This window comes from Vigna unguiculata, chromosome 3 (genome assembly GCF_004118075.2).
Source record: "Vigna unguiculata cultivar IT97K-499-35 chromosome 3, ASM411807v1, whole genome shotgun sequence".
Lineage (NCBI taxonomy): Eukaryota > Viridiplantae > Streptophyta > Magnoliopsida > Fabales > Fabaceae > Vigna > Vigna unguiculata.
The window spans coordinates 8,283,383-8,303,359 of NC_040281.1; the positions used below are offsets into that span (position 1 = coordinate 8,283,383).

At 31.9% G+C, this 19,977-nt stretch overlaps 2 protein-coding genes across 5 annotated transcripts; both read right to left on the reverse strand.

Moving 5' to 3' along the window:
* Positions 1 to 4,377: 4,377 nt before the first annotated feature.
* LOC114175207 (shaggy-related protein kinase eta-like) lies at positions 4,378 to 9,615 on the reverse strand. Of its 3 annotated transcripts, none has more exons than XM_028059970.1 (12): positions 9,428 to 9,615; positions 8,346 to 8,435; positions 8,119 to 8,178; positions 7,773 to 8,045; positions 7,615 to 7,689; positions 7,462 to 7,518; positions 5,645 to 5,785; positions 5,486 to 5,536; positions 5,337 to 5,408; positions 5,168 to 5,251; positions 4,942 to 5,043; positions 4,378 to 4,789 (listed from the first exon to the last, which is right to left on the reverse strand). In XM_028059970.1, exons 2-12 carry the CDS (start codon positions 8,433 to 8,435, stop codon positions 4,694 to 4,696), a joined length of 1,101 nt encoding a protein of 366 aa, XP_027915771.1. In that variant the 5' UTR covers positions 9,428 to 9,615; the 3' UTR covers positions 4,378 to 4,693. The 3 variants fall into 3 exon arrangements, with proteins under 3 accessions (XP_027915771.1, XP_027915772.1, XP_027915773.1); XM_028059971.1 differs by having other exon boundaries at positions 8,346 to 8,446; positions 9,428 to 9,609; XM_028059972.1 differs by lacking the exon at positions 8,119 to 8,178 and having other exon boundaries at positions 7,773 to 8,072; positions 8,346 to 8,446; positions 9,428 to 9,609.
* Positions 9,616 to 14,999: 5,384 nt separating this feature from the next.
* LOC114176260 (nucleobase-ascorbate transporter 2-like) lies at positions 15,000 to 18,900 on the reverse strand. Of its 2 annotated transcripts, none has more exons than XM_028061237.1 (13): positions 18,507 to 18,900; positions 18,296 to 18,393; positions 17,832 to 18,008; positions 17,370 to 17,470; positions 17,194 to 17,269; positions 17,011 to 17,079; positions 16,702 to 16,886; positions 16,470 to 16,566; positions 16,109 to 16,254; positions 15,934 to 16,025; positions 15,778 to 15,855; positions 15,540 to 15,700; positions 15,000 to 15,421 (listed from the first exon to the last, which is right to left on the reverse strand). In XM_028061237.1, the coding sequence occupies exons 1-13, from the start codon at positions 18,595 to 18,597 to the stop codon at positions 15,209 to 15,211; spliced, it is 1,584 nt and encodes a 527-aa protein (XP_027917038.1). In that variant the 5' UTR covers positions 18,598 to 18,900; the 3' UTR covers positions 15,000 to 15,208. The 2 variants fall into 2 exon arrangements, with proteins under 2 accessions (XP_027917038.1, XP_027917039.1); XM_028061238.1 differs by having other exon boundaries at positions 15,145 to 15,421; positions 17,020 to 17,079.
* Between the last annotated feature and the right edge of the window lie 1,077 nt (positions 18,901 to 19,977).

The window sequence follows — 19,977 nt, forward strand, 5'->3', positions numbered from 1 at the left end:
TAGAGTTCTCTGCATCAATAAAAGTGAACTTTTCTTTAGTCTCTTGATTTGATATTCATATTTATTTCACATCAATATTTTCAAATCAACTTATATCATAAATACAAGCCAATGTTGTTTTAATTAGGAATACAACTTAAATTAACTGCCTTTAGAATGATCAACTTACAATAATAAAGGTGAAGATCAATGAGAATGAAAATTGAGTTATGAGTTTAAAAAAAATATATTTAGTAAATTATAATTTTATTTATAAAGAAAATGATTTATTATTTTTATTTTTTTATAATCAATATAAATTTATTTATGTGACTTGTCTCGTATCTCTTTACATCTTTCGTTTCTAAGAGTTATTAGAATTATTTTTTTTAGGATTTTGACATATTATATTTTTTGAATCTTATATTATCTATCAAATCCTCAAATTTATGAGATTTTAATCAAGTTAGAAGAAGTACGATTATAATAATTTATTATTTTTATTCTTTCATAATCAATATAAATTTATTTATTTTATGTGACTTGTCTCATATCTCCTTACATCTTTTGCTTCTAACAGTTATTAGAGTTATTTTTTTAGGATTTTGACATATTATATTTTTTGAATCTTATATTATCCATCAAATCCTCAAATTTATGATATTTTAATCAAGTTAGAAAAAGTACGATTATAAATTAACTAGTGAATATGTGGATTGTAATCTTGACTTTATAAGAAAAATAATAATTATAAAAAATTAAAAAAATAATAATAAGTTAAATTATTTTTAAAAATTAAATATGGGCATAGAAAAAAATATGAAAATTCAGATGGAATAAATTAATAATTCATGTAATAATTTATAATATTAATCATAATATTTTAATAAACTAGTGGGAAATTTATTAAGATTACTAAAACATTTACAAGAACTCCGTAAGTAGATACACGTGTCCTTGTTCAGTAAATGTTATGTTATGTTTACTTTCAAATATGGATTTGAATGAGGGTGAACGAATGAATTTAGAAGGATTTCAAGGTAAATTTTGTGTTATTTTTTTTAAAGAATTTAGAGGTAAAATTGGGTAAATTTGAATATAAAGTTGGTAAATAATTTTATGGATGTAATGAATAAAAAATGTTTTAATAGATTAAATTTTAAGATTAAAATGTTGCCTGGTTAAAATTAATATATTATCATTATTTATTATTATTATTATTATTATTATTATTATTATTATTATTATCATATCTTGAGGAAAATTGGTCCTGTAGCATATGAAATTCCATTACCTCCTCAGTTGGCAAATCATCATAATGTGTTTCATGTATCTCAACTGAGAAAGTATATACCTGACCCAAGTCACACTTAGAATCATATGATATGCATATTAGAGAATATTAGTCAGTTTAGACTTTACCCATAAGACCTGAGGATCAACAAACTAAACAACAAGGGTAAGAATATATGTCTAGGGAAGGTCTTGTGGGATGCAAGGGCAGGAGACTCTGCTTAGGAGTTGGAAAAAGATATGAAGAAGTGATATCCTTATCTATTGTTTTGGTGAGACAAATTCCAGAGACGAAAATCTTCTATAGTGGAGAGAATGTAGGGACCTAAAAGATAAGTTTAAGAACAATGTATTTTAAAATGATATTATATTATTATGTTATTAAAGGTTCTAAACTATAAATAGAGTTTTTATAATAGACGACTTCATTTTGTAAACTTCAATATCTCCCTAATCAAATGTTCTATTAAATTCTATTTTCCTTCTCTCTACAAATCTGACCTCATCCTTCATGTTCTTGAAGATCTGAAACCACAAGAGTGATCCTTGCAAAGAACACTACCAAACCGTGAGATCAATTCCATCTTTTTGAGTAAGTGCAATTTCTCCCCTTTTTTCTTGAAAGGAATATGTGTTCTACTTTGCATGTAGTTTTTCAACATTCTATAGGAGCTCTATATGTTTATTCTTTGAATCGGGCTCTGATTGTTGATCGAGCTTTTATTTGTGTAGATAAAGCAACCCAAAAGTGATCAGATTATGTAAGAAGTGATTTGTTGTAGGAATCTACCGTAAGTAAGGGAAGTTAATCGTTTAATATTTTTTATTCTAACTAAAAATGTTTGAATGGCAAACCTACGATGAATGAAATTTTGAATGTGAGTTTTAGATTACATTTGGGATTGTGAGCGGAAAAGTGGAGTTAGGAAAAAAAAAACTATTTTTGTGAACTTGGATTATAAGAAAAGTTTAAACTTTTGAGATCGTGACATTATTGAAAGATTGGAAAGAAATTTTTATTTTATTGAAAGGGTTGAGTTTGGATGAACTTTTGATTTCTATACTCATTGAAAACATAGTGTATCTTACGTAAGAGAATTATTATGAGATATCTTCCCAAGGTTGAGATTCATATGATGGTGTTTTGATATGTAAAATTGCTTTGGAATGTTGGACATGTAATAGAATGTGTGTGAGATTAGTAGATAATGTTTGAATGTGCTTGTTTGAATTAAATTTGTATGTTTGTTTTGAAAATGAACTAAGATGGATTAAAAGAAGTATATTTGGTAATTGTTGGAAACTGTAAACAGAGAATTTTAGGATTGTTCTGTTGGGTGCCACTTTGGAAATTTTAGAAAAATCAACCTTTGATTTGTTATCGGTACACGTGACATGGGTGTTGTCGGGTGCCATAATATTAGTGACATGTTCACTAGGTAGTAGCAAGAAGGCATTGGGTGGAAAACAAATAAAAATTGCAAAAAGCTCTAATGGAAAATGGAGTTGGGTAAAATATAGATACCATTAGGTGCAATTTTGACTATGAGTCATTGTCTTAGTTGTGTAGGTAGTCCTTATGTACCGTTGGGCATAATTAACACATAGAGCTATCTATTTTATGGTGTGGGTTGGTGGATCTGTTGCACTTGCCGATTTTGTTAATGACTATGGCTTGAAAATACGTAATCTTGTAATAGTGTTGAGTTATGAACCTATGTAGTTATTTTCAAGGAGAAAATACTATTAGTAATTATGTGTCAAAGTGTATTGAAGGAGATTCTACGAGTGAGACTATCTTGACTCTACTAGTATTCAACTCATATAGAGGAAGATAGGTGGTGAGAGTCGAATGAAACTTCACATGATAAACGATAGGATATGAAAGAGAATCATACTTAGAAAGCTAATGAAGTTAATTATATCATGACTTGATGAAGAACATTAGTTTTTTATATGGTTTCAACAAGAAGAAATTGGTAATAAGTATGACTGATGTAAAGACTCACCTATTCAATACATACCTTTCGAAAGCAGCGTTTAGAAATATTTATTTATTTAAGCTATTTTTGGACTGAATTTGCTTAAGATTTATCTTAAATCTTGGTGGATTAAAGTGAGATAGTAGATTTGAACTAATTAAATTATTTGAACATTGAAGATTGAATTTGATATAGAATGTTCGTTGAATAAATTATTTTGTGATATCAATCGGATAGAACGAGAAAGACTAAGTTAATGGTTGAGTTATACAAACTTGAAAGTATTTATAATATTATTATGTTTTTAGTAGTAGGTTTATTCTTTTAAATGCATTAATCTTTTTTTCTTTCTTTGATTTTGTTTTAGTTATATCGTTATGCAATAATTATATATTAATTCATGAACACATATGATGTTAGAAGCACAAGAATTGGGCTAAGGTTATCGAAAATCTAGAGTAGTAAATCATACTAGATACGATAATTATCTACTTGTGAAGAAATATATTAAAATATTGTGTTATTTTAAAATACTCTGACTATAATGAAATGTTGTTTGACTTGAATTTAAGGGATTTTAATTATCACTAGACGTATTTATGTGTTATTGAAATCGGATGACATAAAATAACAACCCAAGAATTTGTTTAGAAATTTTGGATTGTTACATATAATCCAAAAATTATTTTAACATTAAAATTGTGTAATTTATTCACTTTTTATTTTTTTTTACTTTTGCATTATATTATTCAGAAATTCTTTTAACTTTCAAACTTTGTAATTTAAAATAAAAATAACTTAAATTATGTAATCTAAAACACTTTGATGACAAAATACACAAACAGACAAAATACGTAAACAAAAGTATTGACAAGGGTAAGAGAGCGGTGATGGCAAGACAAGAGGACGAAAATGGTAAAGTGATGACAAGAACAAGATGGCAATAGCAAAAAAGCAGTTTGGTCTTTTAACCAATTCCATGGAATGCACATGGAATTAAAGAGTGCCGAGTATACTTTTAGTGGAGAAAGATAGCTTGAAGAAGAAATATAATTTCTTATAGTAAAATTGTTATGATATCACAAAAGATCATTAAGATATCCGTACTTGAAAAGAAATAGTGTAAGTAAAAAAGATTACAAAAGATTCATTAGAAGTTTCATAAAAATAAACAATATACAAATAAAACAATCTATAAACATACCGGCTTAAGATTCTGAATTATGGACTTCGTTCAGAACTTATTACTGTTGAATCTCTCGCATTATCCTCAAAAAACCTCACATCACATATTGATATCTACAAGTACAATTGCATAAACATTGTCCTGCCCATGTTTGGGTATTTATACAGCTTTAATTTGGAGATGGTGGCTGCAATCCAGAACCTCAAGTCTCTTTTAACTTCCATCCATTAGAATACACTTTGCACATGTTAAGTCATGTTCCATCAAAATGGGTATGTTGTAGCTCTATCTTCCGCTTCGCATGATCAGGTATTAACTTATCAATAAGCTCTGGAGAAGCTCCGGATAACTGTAAACAGACAACAAGAACATTTAATATATAGACCCTGAACAAGGAACTTACTGAATATCAGATCATGGATATGAAGATTTTTGTTGGGTAGGTCATTTAGATTTTTGTAACCTTCATTCATAGCTACTAAGATGATGCACCATACTCACCTCTTGCTTAAAGTTGAATAGAGGGGGAAATGGCCTACCATCTGGCAATTGAGCATTGGGTTCACGGAGTTCATCAAAGAATGGGTGTGCACATGCTTCTAGCTGCATGACACAAAAAAAAAAAAAATCCTCAAATTGCTACATGTAGCAGTCACTGAATGATAAAGATTTATAAGTATGATTTGCACACTGAGAAATAAATCATAATTGAAGCAATCACACTCACCGCAGTACAACGAAGGGTTGGGGAATACTGCAGGAGCCGGGAAGTAAGATCAATTGCTTCTGGAGGCGTTTTTTGGTGGAATATCTACACTCAAAATTGATAATCTGAAAAAAGCAAGTGGCAGAAGATAAAAAAAAATGCAGTAGTTGTGACATGGATGTGCCCAAACCTGTGGAAACTTGAAATCATTGTTGTTTGAATTTGAACAGCAAACTTCCTCTTGGGAGGGTGTGCCAAGAACCTGAAATACGGAATTTATTGACCTGACTTCTTATGATACAACCTTAAAAACTTAACATGTTGTAACATCAGTCGCACCTTGATAATCTCTACAAGTTGGTCCACTGCGTTGTCGCCGGGAAATAATGGCTTCAAAAGTTCCATTTTTTGTGTCAGATGGCATGTAGATAGTGAATATTATTGAATGAGACTATTTGCATAATTTTAACAATAAAAGAAAGCAATGATATAATAAACCTTGCCCAAAAGCAGTTCAGCAAGGACACATCCAGCTGACCAAATATCAATTGAAGTTGTGTACTCAGTGGCACCAAAGATTAGTTCGGGTGCCCGATAGAAAAGTGAACATATGTGTGATAAATTAGCTTCACCTTTAACCTGATTACATAAAATCCCAAGTAAGCAAGAAACATCCGTTGGAATAACACAGAAAAATATTATCCAGCATATCGTAAAAGGAGTCACAATTTAAAAGCTCATGAACAGATAAGTTTAATGCATTAAATTCGTCCAGAAATCTCGAAGAAACACAACATTGGATGGTTACCAAAAAGGCCCTAAACAAAGCAATATCAAAAACCAAAAACTGCCTGCTCTATCCAAAAGGCCAAAACAAAAAACGGCATAAAAAGGTTACAATCATATCCCAGAGACAAGGGGTTGAGCGGGTCAATAGATCAGCACCCTACATTTGAGAGGTTCATGTGGTGGAGCACTTTGTACTCCTTGTCCCTCCCATCAATCAGCCACCTACAAGGTGGTGATCATCAGTGCCATTTTCTGTCGAAAACAATAGTAGAAATAGTGGGAAGTTCTACAAGGTGTGAAACCAGTGATCAGTGTATAAAGGGTTAACTAGTTACAAATATAGTTATTCCGGGAGGATGACTCAAATGTGGCAATTATCGAAGATGAGAAAAAGAGGGAAATGAAAGCAGAAGAAGCTCCCGAAAATAATTGAACATGACTATGACATCGCGGAGCAAGTACAAATGGCATAGCTTTGAGTTCCTTGTTTACATGGAGGGATACATCGGAATATCTATTTAAAATGGATCTAAAAAATAATTTCCTTGTTTTCTATTCAATTTCTTGTTTTGTCTTTGGGTTAAAACAAATATTATAAAAATTAAATTTAAAGTCCATGGTAAATTTGTGTATTTCTAATTGAATCTCAATTAAATTTTTCCTCTCTTCGATATTCAAAAATTTATATTTTTTAATTAAATATCTGCCGTTTAACTTTTTTTGCTAATTAGAATTACGTGACTTTTACCTTGTCCTCCTATCTTGCTAATTAGAATTATGTGACTTTTATCTTGTCCTCTTATCTTGTTTTATTGTCTCTTATTAAGAGTCACATCATTGAATTGACAAAAAAATATTCAAAGGTAAGGAATCAATTGAAAAATATGAAAAAATTGAAAAATATAAAAAAGTTTGAGTACCTAATAAACATAAACATAAAAAAGTTTAATAGAAACTCGGTTGAAAATACACAAGCTTGAAACTTAATTAAGCCAAAAAAAAATATTAACAATTTCACAATTATTTTCGAAGTAACCATTTTTAATGTATGGTGGGTACAGTGATATTTATTTCCACCATTAACCATGCACAACCAACTCCTTAACCTAGGTTGATTTTCACAGAAAAAGTTAATAAAAAGGATTTTTCACATCTTGGTGAACAAATCATCAATTTATAAAAAAAAATAATTAAAAATCTCTATTTTCTTTTTACCGCCTCCTAGCTACAATTACAGTTGCAACACCCTTGTCATCTTCATCATTAGGTGATTGTTAGGATCCAATGGGAAGGTATGAGGTTTTCCAACGCTGTAATTATTGAATTCCAAATTTCTCCAACTACAACACTTAGCTTTTTGTTGTGTGTCTCTCTCAAATTTCTTATCAGTGATGATATTTAATAATAATACTTGGTTGAGATTTTAATTAAATCAAAGGGGAATCTAGGCATATTTATTACATATAATAATGATGATGATCATGCAACAAACAAATGTTGATGGACTGAGAATGAAATCAACATACCAGCACTTTTGCACTTCCAAAATCACATATCTTAACCTGGTGTGTAAGAGGATCAACCTAGAGAGTACACAAAATGAAATCAGATCAGGAAATAATTCCTTATTTTTTCAGAAAGAAAGTCAATATTGCATTCTGCTAAAAATGTAAACAAACCAGTATATTTTGAGGCTTCAAATCTCTGTGGCAAACTCCAGGGACAGTGTGGATATAAGCCAGACCCCGGAAAATCTATACGTGAACCACAGACCTGTATCAGAATGTGAAAACATAAAAACAGAACCTTCTCAATCACTAGAAAATCTGAGGCTTACCTGGTGCATGTAAAGTTTCACAAAGATAAGTGGCATGCTCTGATTAGTGTTGCTATAGAACTTTGAGACTCGATGCATAGAGTCTGGAACATATTCCATCACCAAATTAAGAAAAAGTTCATCTGCACCAGTAGTGGAAAAGAATCGGTCCTTCAGAGAGATCACATTTGGATGGTCCATCATGCGCATTAACTTTAGCTCACGACTCTTACATTTTCTGTCCTGTAAAACCTTCTTAATGGCCACTAGCTCCCCAGTTTCCACGCATTTAGCCTAAGAGGAATATTTATCACCGTGTGCCTGATATATGAAGATAGTAACAGATATGAATATAGCATTGGCATACCAGGAAGACAATTCCAAATGACCCACTCCCCACAATGCGTTCTGCCAGGTAAGTTCTAGTCTACAAGAATAATCAACAGACATTAAATTTTCAAAGTTTTAGCATGGATCAAAGATGAAATCTTCTAAATGCCACTACATTTACAAATTACCTTTTTAAAAAACTCATAATCTGGTGAGAAAATCTTAATGCAGTTACAGGAAAGATGGGGTTCACTGCGAAAGTACCTGTTTGGGCTTCCCATTTTTTTCTTTTACTGTAGTGGATATGATGTGACCAGTCACGGACTCATTCACATTGACAACAGAAGTGGACATCTGTCAAATTGCTACATTTAGTAACAAGATATAAGAAATATTGCAATTTCAATGTTTTGCATGTATTTTGAAAATGATGTCATTTAAAGGAAGATTAAGCATGAAACTACAGTAATTAAAAAACATTATACAGTCAATAGTCAGTAGACACGGACCAACATATTACAGAGTGCTGACAGGATCATATTGCAATTCAATTATTCAAAATCTTGTCAACAATAAAAAAGGATTATTTAATATCTAACCCCCATGATGTTTTCATAAAGAAAGTTAAAAAAAAAAATAGGTAAACAGCGCAAGAATGATATTAGATTTGAGAAATTAAGGAAACAAGCTGATAAAAAGGTTGAAGACAAGAAACATCACAGCACCAGACTCCTAGGACAAGAGACTTGCAACAATTGTTGAAATTGAAAGTAAGTGGGAATGCACAAATTTGCCGTTTAAACAACTTAATACAACATTAATAGTCAGCGGCAAAAGTAGAACATCATTGAATCTTAATAAATTAACCAGAAAATAGAGTAATGAGCTGCAAAGGAATCAAGAAGATCCATTAAATAATCAAAGATCATCAAAATAAAGTCAAGATCAAATCACGAGAAATCTTTATCATTACACACCCAGTGCAGAACTCTCCGGGGACTCAAATAAATACCAAACATTACATAAAAAAAAATGAAGATGAAACAGAGCCAAATGGGTCTTCTCTTTTAAGCCCAAGGACCAAAATCTTAAGTAAGGGAACCACCCACTTTTCTACACAAAAGAAAACCTAAACAGTCACCGAGTCAGGCCAGGTGAAGAAGGGAAAAGGATCAAAGAAGAAAAATTTGGTAACAAAAAATTGAAAACCCATATAACTCTTTAACTGTTTTTGTCATCCCTAATTATCATACTTAGAAGGTCTTTTCTTCAGGTGTCAATAAACTTTCTAAGCACAAAAAGGATAATCCAATTAGATACGAAAAAGAAGGGGGAAAGGCAAGCACCTTGTTGTGGCTATGATCTGAGATGAAGTAAGAGAACGTTAAAAGGTTGTGAGATGGTGGAAAAGGGAAGAAGATGCTAGAGAGGAGAGTCTTCAGAGTTGGCCTTTATAGCTACTGGTGTTGTGTACCGGCCACCGCCCTGCTGAACAAGATATTTAACCGCTTTTCACTTTTACAAAAAAATATCTGTCCACGTACTTTTGTATAACACCGTCTAAGCTCATTTCTTCTCTTTTCGATAGTTGTTTTTGGTACGAAATGTTTTTTTTTTTTTTAAATATTGTGTTCGGTAAAAAAATAAAGAAGGGAATTTGCGAATATTTATTATTATTTTATTTTTCTGTTTTTTATAACACAATATTTGTTTACTTGGTCTATTTTTTTTTACCAAAAAATATTTAATCTATTTTTTACCTTTTTCAAGTTAATTTTAATTTTAATTCCTTTTATGATTTTTTTTTTCTAAAAATATTGAATTCTAGGAAAGTTCATGTCAACAATAGAGACTTATATCACACAAAGCTGCATAAAAAAAATAAAGTAAAATAAAATAAAGACAATTTGCCTCAGTCGTTTACCTAGAAGAAAAAAAAAAAAATATATATATATATATATATATATATATAATTTTAATTTTTTCTTATCTAGTACAATTTGATTCTTAAAATTGTAAAAACAAGTATTTTTATAATTTTACTTTGGTACTATACGAGAATAATTTATGACTTTTATAAATTTATTTACATTTGTTTTTAAATAAGTAACAAATTAGAGATTAAAATGAAACTTTATTAATTTTTTTAATTTCACTTCATATTATAAGATATTATTCATAAATATTTTAAAAAAATTATAATGTCTTGGATATATACAATAGTAAAATGAAATGAGTGTATTGGAATGAATTAGTGGTGTTTTAATCCAGACGCATTTATTAGTTTACATAAATGTTTGAACTTAATTTTAATGTGTAAGATAAGATGATTTGTGTCATATGTTTTAGGTTAGTTTATTTTTTAAGCATTTTAGTCATCCTGATTTATTGTTCATTCTATTGTTTTATAATTTGTTGAAGTTTTTTTTTTTTCACCCAAAGCAATGTAGATACTTAATTTTTTACTTTAATGCATTTTAAGTAAGTTATACTTACTTATTGAACCCCTTTTAGTTTCTTATTTCAAATTAAGTTTATGCGCTGTGATACTATAATCAATTTTTCTCCTTCCATATTAACTAAATTATCCTTAGACTAGAAAAAAAGATTGAAAATTTAAAAATGACATATAAAAAGAAACATAATTTCATTAGAAAAACAAGTAAAAAGGAACAAAAGAGAGAGTACAATATTTATTGATAATTTAATTAGAGGGGACCAAACTCAATTGTAGTTAGTGGGATCAATATTTATAAAAGAAAACCCAACTTACAATAAAAAAGAGAAAACTATGTAACTTTAAACCAAATTAAATGAAATGAGAATTTGCATTGTGTGAAGTTAGAAAATTATTTCATAGTTTGGATTATGAGTTTTTAAATTCTTATGAAAGACTTTAATTTATATATATATATATATATATATATATATATATATATATATATATAATATAAATCCTTATAAATATTTGATATGATATGAATTATATGAGTTATCCGAAAGTTTTGTCGTTGAAATACAACTGTCTAATTAACATTTTATTAATAGATAAATATTAGAGTTAAGGTAGAAATATCGATTTGGACTAACTTAAAAATTTAAAAGATGAGTTAGATATCTTATAACGGCTTTTGTATTAGGTTGAAGAAATAATTTCATGTTAAAATGTGGAAGTTATAAATTGTGAAATTAGGGATAAGGGTTAAAATACCGTATATATATTAATACAAAATTATTTATTTTTCTCAGTTTATCGTTAACACACATTGTATATATATTAATACATTTTTTTTTCAGTTTATCATTGTTAAGTCTTTCCGTTTAAACTATCATTTTCTGGTTGTATATAATTTAATGTCATTATAAAGTGAAAAACAACTCAACAAAAACAGTAGGGTAGGGTAAGTTAGATTTTTTTTAATGGATATTAAAGGTTAATTTATTTATTTAATTACGTCACATCAAATAAAATCAGTTGTCCAACTAATTGTCTTTTATGTCATAAAGAATAAACCTCATATTATCATAAATACTTGACTCTTCTTTTGAAAGATTTTTTCTTTGAAATAGACTCAAAGATATGTGTGTATGATAGTGTCTGCACTGACATTAAAGTTACATCGAGAAAACTAAGTCTTCTCATATGACTACAAGATATCAGACATAATTCTTTTGAACATTGCATACTAGGTCATAAGAATCTTTTATTGACTTTTACCACCTAATACTTTCCTCTATGTGAATCCAATATTAGTATATTTACAATCATTTTTTTTAAAATCTCAAATCCAATACACTACCTAATATCTTTCAACATAATATTTCATCATTAGAAATAACTATGTTCAAATATCATCACAATGGCTTGTTCAATGGTTAATCCCTTTGAACTCTCTAACTTTTAACAAAATATTTTTTTTTCTCACTGAAGAGATGGACTCAACCAAGTATTGGAAGTTTTTTCCAAAATAATTCACTTAATGAGATCAAACTCGCACAACTATCAAACCACCTTTAAATATCTAGTTTTTGATAAAAATGAATTTTTCTTAGCATGCATTTTAGTTGTCTAGTGATCCAAACCCTAAGAGCCTTATTAAAAAGTCCCATCCAACAAGCAAAGCGTCCTAAACTCTCTAGATTTTGAATTTCATTAAGTGAGTATGTGGCTTATCCAACGAGTTTGCATAATTTAGAAAGTTTGCCATATATATCAGTTTGTTCCATTGGTTCTAATTGGTGTTTTTGTCTGTGTTTTAGATCATAATGAATACATTCCAATTCTAAAATATGGTACCATGAACCAATTCGACCAAACTTATATATTGAACTAAAAAATACTACTCACATCACTTAATAAAATCTTAATTCAACATCTCATTTCAATATTTCAGTACATAAATCTGGATAAATTGAGTCTAGAGTTACTTTTTTAAGAATGTGTGTTTAATTGCAGAATACATGTTTGAGGGTGTTATTTTATAATTTGTTTGAATTGTTATGATTTCTCATAGTTATCATTAGTTTACCTTCCTTTGTTTGTTTGTTTGTTTGTTTGTTGTGGTCTCTCTTTTGCAATGATCACTTCTATAACTTGAGCATATGATGTTGTAGGTGGTGATGGTGCTAGGCAATAAGCTGAGGGCATTGAGATGAGTTATGTTGGAAGAGATGTGCATAAATATACCTAAAGGTGTCAATTTGACCCCTAACCCACGGGTCAACCCTGGCCCACCCTTCATTAAGCCCCCTTTTAAGGGGGGGGGGGGGGGGGGGGGGGCAAATGAAGGGCCCAAAAAAAAAGCCTCAGCCCCCAAAGCCCCCTCTCTAGTGGGTTAGGGCCAGGGCTAAGGTGGGTTAGGCCCCCAAATAATCTACATTAAGTTATAGTCAAAGATCAAGCCGAGCGACTCAGACGAGTCCGAAGACCTAGACAAGCTCGACGAGCTAGATGAGCTCGATCACTCAGACAAGTCTGAAGGCCTAGATGGGTCTAACGACCTGGACATGCCCGACAACTCGGATTGGCCCAACAAACCGGATGCGCCCAAAGACCTAAACGTGCCTGATGACCCTAACAAGCACGAAGACCTGGACGGGCCCGACAATCCGGACGAGCTCGATAATCTGGACGGGCCCGACAACACGAACAGACCCGAAAACCCGGACGAACTCGACGACACGAACGAGCCAATGATTCAGAAGGGAACGATGACCTAGACGAGTCGTCATGCGTGTCCGGGTCGTCATGCTTGTCTGGGTCGTTTGACCTGTTTGAATTGTCGGGGCCGATCAGATAGTCAGGCTCGTCCGACCCGTCAGGCCCGCCCGACTCATCGAAACCATCTAGGTCATTGGGGTCGTTAGGTCCGTCTAGATCGTCGTGCATGTTCGGCTCATCGAGCCCATTTAGGTTGTCAGGCTCATCCTAGTTGTCGAGCCCGTCCAGGTCGTTCGGATCATAGGTCCAGTCTGGGTTGTCGGACCTGTCTAGTTGTAGGTCCAGTCTGGGTTGTAGAGCTTGTCCGAGTTGTTTGGCTCATCTAGGTCATTGGGTCCGTTTGGATCGTTAGTTAGTATTGTCTCTGTCGTCGGGCCCGTCCAGATCGTTGGGCCTGTCCGAGTCGTCAACCCCGCCCGACCTGTTTGGCTCGTTAAGCACATCTAAGTCGCCAAAAAGTTTAATAATATATTTTAAAAAGTAATATATTTTTCATGTTGAAGATTAAAGCCTATGGGTTGGTCCTGATCCAAAAGACTTTAATGAAGATTTTGACTCTGTAGACTTCTTTGATAAGGTTTTTGTTTAATGTGTACTTTTTTGCCCTAGCCCACATGAACCAGAGCCAAACCCTGTAGGTCGGCCAAATTGATATACCTATTAGTATGAATTATTAGTCCTATTTCATGTTTCGAAGAATTTTAATAACATGCATTTTGAAAGACTTATTACATGTGAAAGGACTCTAATAACAGGATGTATTTGTGTATATACTCTTCTATCCCATGTCCTCTTTATTACTTAATACTTGACTTGTAAGAATTCAGAAAAATAGAAATATTTTATAATTATCGGATGTTCTAACAAATTTGTGGATTTTTAATAACTAATTTATGAGTATTTTAATTAAACACTTTTTTAACGACCTTATTTATGTTTTAAGAACCAATAATATTTATTCATTTTTCGGTTAAAATACTTTTCAGATCCACATGATTATGTAATTAATAAAAGTTTCAAAAATTAAAGGTGTGAACCGGTGAATATAATTTTGAGTGTGAAAGAATTGTTTGAAATTGTAAAATGAACTCAATGTTTTGTTTTGGTCAATAAAATTAAAGCACTCGAAGAGTATTGCCCTGAAAGGAAGGCAACACCACAAGCGCACAAAAGAAATTAAGTAAAAAATAATTAAAAACACATTACATAAAATTTTTTAGGGCTATCTCCATGTGGTGGTACCAAACAGTAGCTAACCAAACACACCCAACTTAGACCAAAGAGGAGTATTCAAAATGTAGCACCTAACTCCCACACCAGATTCATACTCTCTCTCCCTAAACTTTTCTACAACTTCACATTCATTTTTCTTTTACTTAAAGAAAAAATTATATCACTTTCCCTTTTGTTTACACTTCTTCAACACTATTTCTTACAGGAATCTTCTTATATTAAATTGTATACAAAGTCCAAAGTATAAATTTAAATACAAATTATTTAAGATCTAAATCCTATAATATAAAATTAAAAACAAATATTGATTCATCCTTAAACTATTGTAAACAGAGTGAGTCTATTTAATTAAAAAAAAATAGTTTGACCATTATTCAGCATCCACGAGTTGATAGTCACATATTTTTCCATGGATAATAATTACCGATAATAACTGAGTTTCAAAAGAGAAATATGTCAAAGAATGAATGAACAAATAAGTTCTCTTGTATTAATATGAAAAAAATTGAACTTAACTAACCCAATTCAAACTATACTAAAAATAAATAAACCGAAAGCGCAAGAACCACTCTTCTGCTCTCAGAAAATACATAGATACATACATGAACATTTTTTTTGTAGCTTTTCACTCCCAAACCCTTATTTGGGAAATGATGCTTTTTCCTCTTTAAGCTTAGGATGGAGGGAAGAAACGGTTGAGGTTGAAAGGGAGGGTGTAAAACTCTTCATTTCTGCTATCTCCTTTAAATGTTCTGAACTTAGCCCACCATGGCATTCCCCTATCTTTCGCACTGTCCTTGTAGTCAAGAGTGTTGTCCAAAAACACAGCAACAATCAATGCCACCGTTGGAGAAGAAAAGAATATAGTATTAAGGAAATCATTGAACTGCAAAAACCAAAAAACAATAACTTATTGTTAACTTGCATGTTCAAGAACATCTTGAAATAAAAACATAAAATGTCATTATGCAATTATGCAGGAGAAACTGATATAATGAACTCACCCATCCGGCATTGGTATGAGCAGGGCCATGAAAGGCCCTGATAGTGTATTCTCTGAAATACTCAGGAATGGATAAACCTAAGAAGAGGGAAACACCACAGATAAAGAGGTTCCTCATTGAGTTCATGTTGGTGAATTGCAAAAATGATAGCCCCACAGATGCTGTAAAAACAAAATTAACAATTGTCACTAACAAAAGCTGAGGAAGGAATCCGACAGTAAATTTAGAAAGTACTCACCTACAATACCAAACAAAACACAGTACACAGCAGCAAACATGGGGAATGGTATTGATGCAAATAGAGCTCCAAATTTTCCTGAAGAAAGAAGCAAAATATGAATTTTAAGTGAAATGATGAAATAAATTTGAACATTTTGTGTTGTTTTCCACTGACCTAACATTGAGAAGAATATCATAAAGCCAGCTGAAACTTGAATGACCCTTCTACTGCCGATGCGATTGCTTCCTAGAAGCCCCACATTCTCTCTGTCACAGTCCTACAAGAATCAATTTGTGCCCCAAAAAAGTGAAAGAAAAGCATGATTCACTTCATGCAGAATAGCACTTACACAGAAACTGTAGAACCAGTGAGTGTTCCAAAAAGGCCATTCAACAAAATTCCAATTCCCTGCCAACCAATACCACGACTCAGCACGTGAGCAGGAGGTGGTGTCGCACTTGCTAGACGTGATGCAGCTTTGTATGCCCCAGTTGACTGAAAAAACAAAAAAACTCTTTTTTATTTGTGTAAATAGTGCATGTTCATTCACCTATAGTACCAAAACGAAACAACTTTAGATTAGTATAATGCGTGTTATTTTAATCTGATGATAATAATCTAAGTACATAGAAACTAAACTCTATTTGCTTTTATTTTATAAATTGTAAAACGTAAACAAGACTTTATATTTTATCACGTGGGCTCAATACCTCAACTAATGAGACTAACACAGCAGCCATCATTCCAAAAGCATGACCAGCATCAAATGTAGGAGCACCCCACTCAAGAGGGTATGGAATCTTTATCCTGCCACAACACAACACGTTCAAGAGTCAACATTAAACATGTTCTTTGCTGCATTCATGAACATGGTTATTTTCTAACAGTAAAAGTGTGTGTTTGCAGATGTTGAACACCGATGCTCTTGGCAGTAGTACCAACCATGGAGCAGAAGAAATGAGGTTGGCCCTGTCTGTCCTGCAACTATGTTGGGTTAAGTCTGGACGGTGTTTGTATGCTCCACTTGCTGTTAATAAATGTGCATATGCCCATATCACTGTTGTGCAAATTAGTAGAGCAAATCTCTCTAGTATAGGTATTTGTCTTATCTGAAAATTTTTCAAGTACTGCACACAACACATAGAGTGATTAGGTCAGTGACTCTGCATACTCACACTCTATTTTCTACTCTTGCTATCTTTAAACATCCAATGTTTTACTTGTGTGAGATGAGATAAATGCAGTAAATACATTTTGCACCTGAGATAAGGCTATAAATAGGATTAGCATGGGAATTCCAATTTCAACACAAGTCCCCACCTGTGAAAGGACATACAGCAATATGATAAACTATGAGGCATGAAAAATGGTATTAAATTTCAAATTAAGATATCCTGAAAAATAGTACTAGCAACATGTGGTTCGGTGTCATACCACAAGGAAGCCTCTGTCAAATAATCCAAAACCAACTAGGGCAATTACTGGAACCATTCCAAGTGGGCTGAAAAATCTGAAGATAAACCAAAAGGACATACATTATCAGATATATCAATCAAGTTTCACACTAATAGCCCATATTTTACTTTAAAAATGTACTTGTATCTTCTTACCTGGAACAAATAGCCCATATTTGGCTAAATCCCAAAATTATTTGTATGCTTGAAGCTACTATTAAAGCTCCTTGGACTGCTCTCATTGTGCTGAGAAATCTCTGAAGATGAACGGAAAGGCATTAGTTTAAGCAAGATAACAAATTTAAGACGATTTTGTGTTTTATCCTGCATATTATTATTGTAAACTTTGTTTATTTTTCCTGCAATAATGGCTAGTAAAGAAGACAAATTTCATCACCATGTACGGATCCCACGTCCTGTCATAAGCTTAACAGTAAATATAGTGGTGGTGTACTAAAAGTGTATACCTCTCTACTCTGTAAAGATCTTCTTTCTAGTTAGGTAATACTGAATAAGCTTAATTAAACTTTGATATTGTTAAATCCTTGAAAGGTAATGTGAACTTCAACTTAACAATTGAGACAAAACATGAAAGAGAGATTACAGAAATGCACTGACCAAATGTGGGTCCTCTATCATTGCAAAAGACGGATCACGAATTATAGATATAACGGGGACCATGAATGCATATGATCCTCCCACCACTGTTGGTAATCTTGTTCCAAAGAGTGTCTGCAGTAGTGTATTAATTCCTTCAACAAAAAGGAGGGTCTGTACCACCCTCACTTTATCATCCTGAACAAACAAGTCAATATATGAATGTCAATTCTCTCTCTATATTGCCAATTTCATTTCAGGGCCACCTAACTTCATTTATGTGGGATCCACCCACTTCATTTTACTGCATAACAAAATCAAATACATAAAACAAAACCATTCAATCAAAACTTCATAACTATTCCTCGGTGTGGATTTGCTAGCAACACATCAAAAGAATTTCAAAAGTATCTATCAATCAAAACAACAAAAACAAACTCAAGCAGTTAAAAGGACTTGAACAGTTGAACATAGAAACAACTTACATCACTTCCCCCCATCACAGGCACCAGAAACGAAGGGATCATCACTGCAGTTCCTAAGGCCAAAATGTAATGCTGGAAACCCAAAGCTATTGTCTCAGCTGCAAACAGTTTAACACAATATATCACTCCCAGTGAAGAGCAACTACTACTAACTACGAAACAAAACAGAAACAATGCAGTTTGAGAAAAGGTTGAAGCTGGTTTTGCATACCCCAAGATGGGTTTGAATCTATACAATACTCTAAGCCTTGAAGTTGGTCCATTGGTGGGTGGGTTATCTCCTCAGGCTTTATAGCTGCCATGATCACTACCCACTTTGTAACTCTTTTCTTGCTTCCAAATCCTTCTGCTTTTGAAGCACACAAGAAGAAGTAGAAACAACCCAAGAGGACAAAAACACACGAAGACTCACTTTGATCCTCCTTGATTGATAGAAAGTGAAAGTGAGGAAACTAATTGATTCAGGAATGAAACTGATAGAGTCAATGTATGATGTTAAGAAGCACACAACAAATCATAGAAGTAAGAGATGAAAAGAGAAAAAAGTTCACTGGCACTGAGCACTAAGGCCTTTTCTTCTTCAACTTTGTTAGCAGTTGTTATCTTTCTATGTCTGCTTTTGGTTTATTTACGTTATATATATCAAAGGGTTCCGTTAACTTTTCAATATTCCTATATTGCCCCTTAAGGAACTTCCAAAAAACTGAACTCAAATGTTACCGTTGCTTCACTGTTCCCATTAAACTTTACAACTAATTATTTTTTGGATGTAACCTGATGCTAAAGGGTCTCAGATAGAAACATAACAGTGGCAAATGTTAATCTGAGTTTCCTTAGAGGTTAGGATAAAGGTGAAAGTTTTAACGTAAACATGTTAAATAAATTTAAAAGTAATATTTAAAGTATAAATATGAATGATGTTTAACGCATTTTTAAATGAACACGCATTTATTGTCCCTATCTCGGATGTCGTAACCATAATAGCAACTCTTGTCGATTTGTATTGGAAATTAAAACTTTTCATCTCAACTTTCTAAGAAATTATTAATCACCATTTATATACGGTTCCGACACATTTTTATATAAAGCATAATTAAATATTAATGATTTCATTTTAAATTTGGAAATGTACATATGTGTTACTCAAAAAATGGTCGAGATTATTATAAAATAAATGAGATTCAAATAGATGACAACACAATTCTTATGGGCATATTTTTGGTTGGTAAAATATATTAGATACTAAATAGATATTTTTAAGGGTTAAAGATGTTTTTGGTCCTTTAAGTTTCAGTGAAATATGAAATTAGTCTCTTATCAAAATTTTTGACCAATTTAGTCTTTCATCTCTAGAAATACGTGAATTTAGTCCTTTTAATCAAATTTTGTTAAGTTTATTTGAAATTTCAAACACGTTTTATGATAATATTTGAGTTAGCATTTAAGCAAAAATGGATCAAACGATGTGAACCATTCAAATACTATTATGAAATGCGTTTGAAACGTTAACAAAATCTGGTTAAAAGGACTAAATCCATACAGAATGACTAAATTGGTTAAAAGTTTCGAAGATGGACCAATTTCAAATTTTACTGAAACTTGAGGGACTAAAACATATTTAACCCTATTTTTAATGGGGTAATGATATTTTAACTATTTCTTTATTCCATTTTTAACTCATT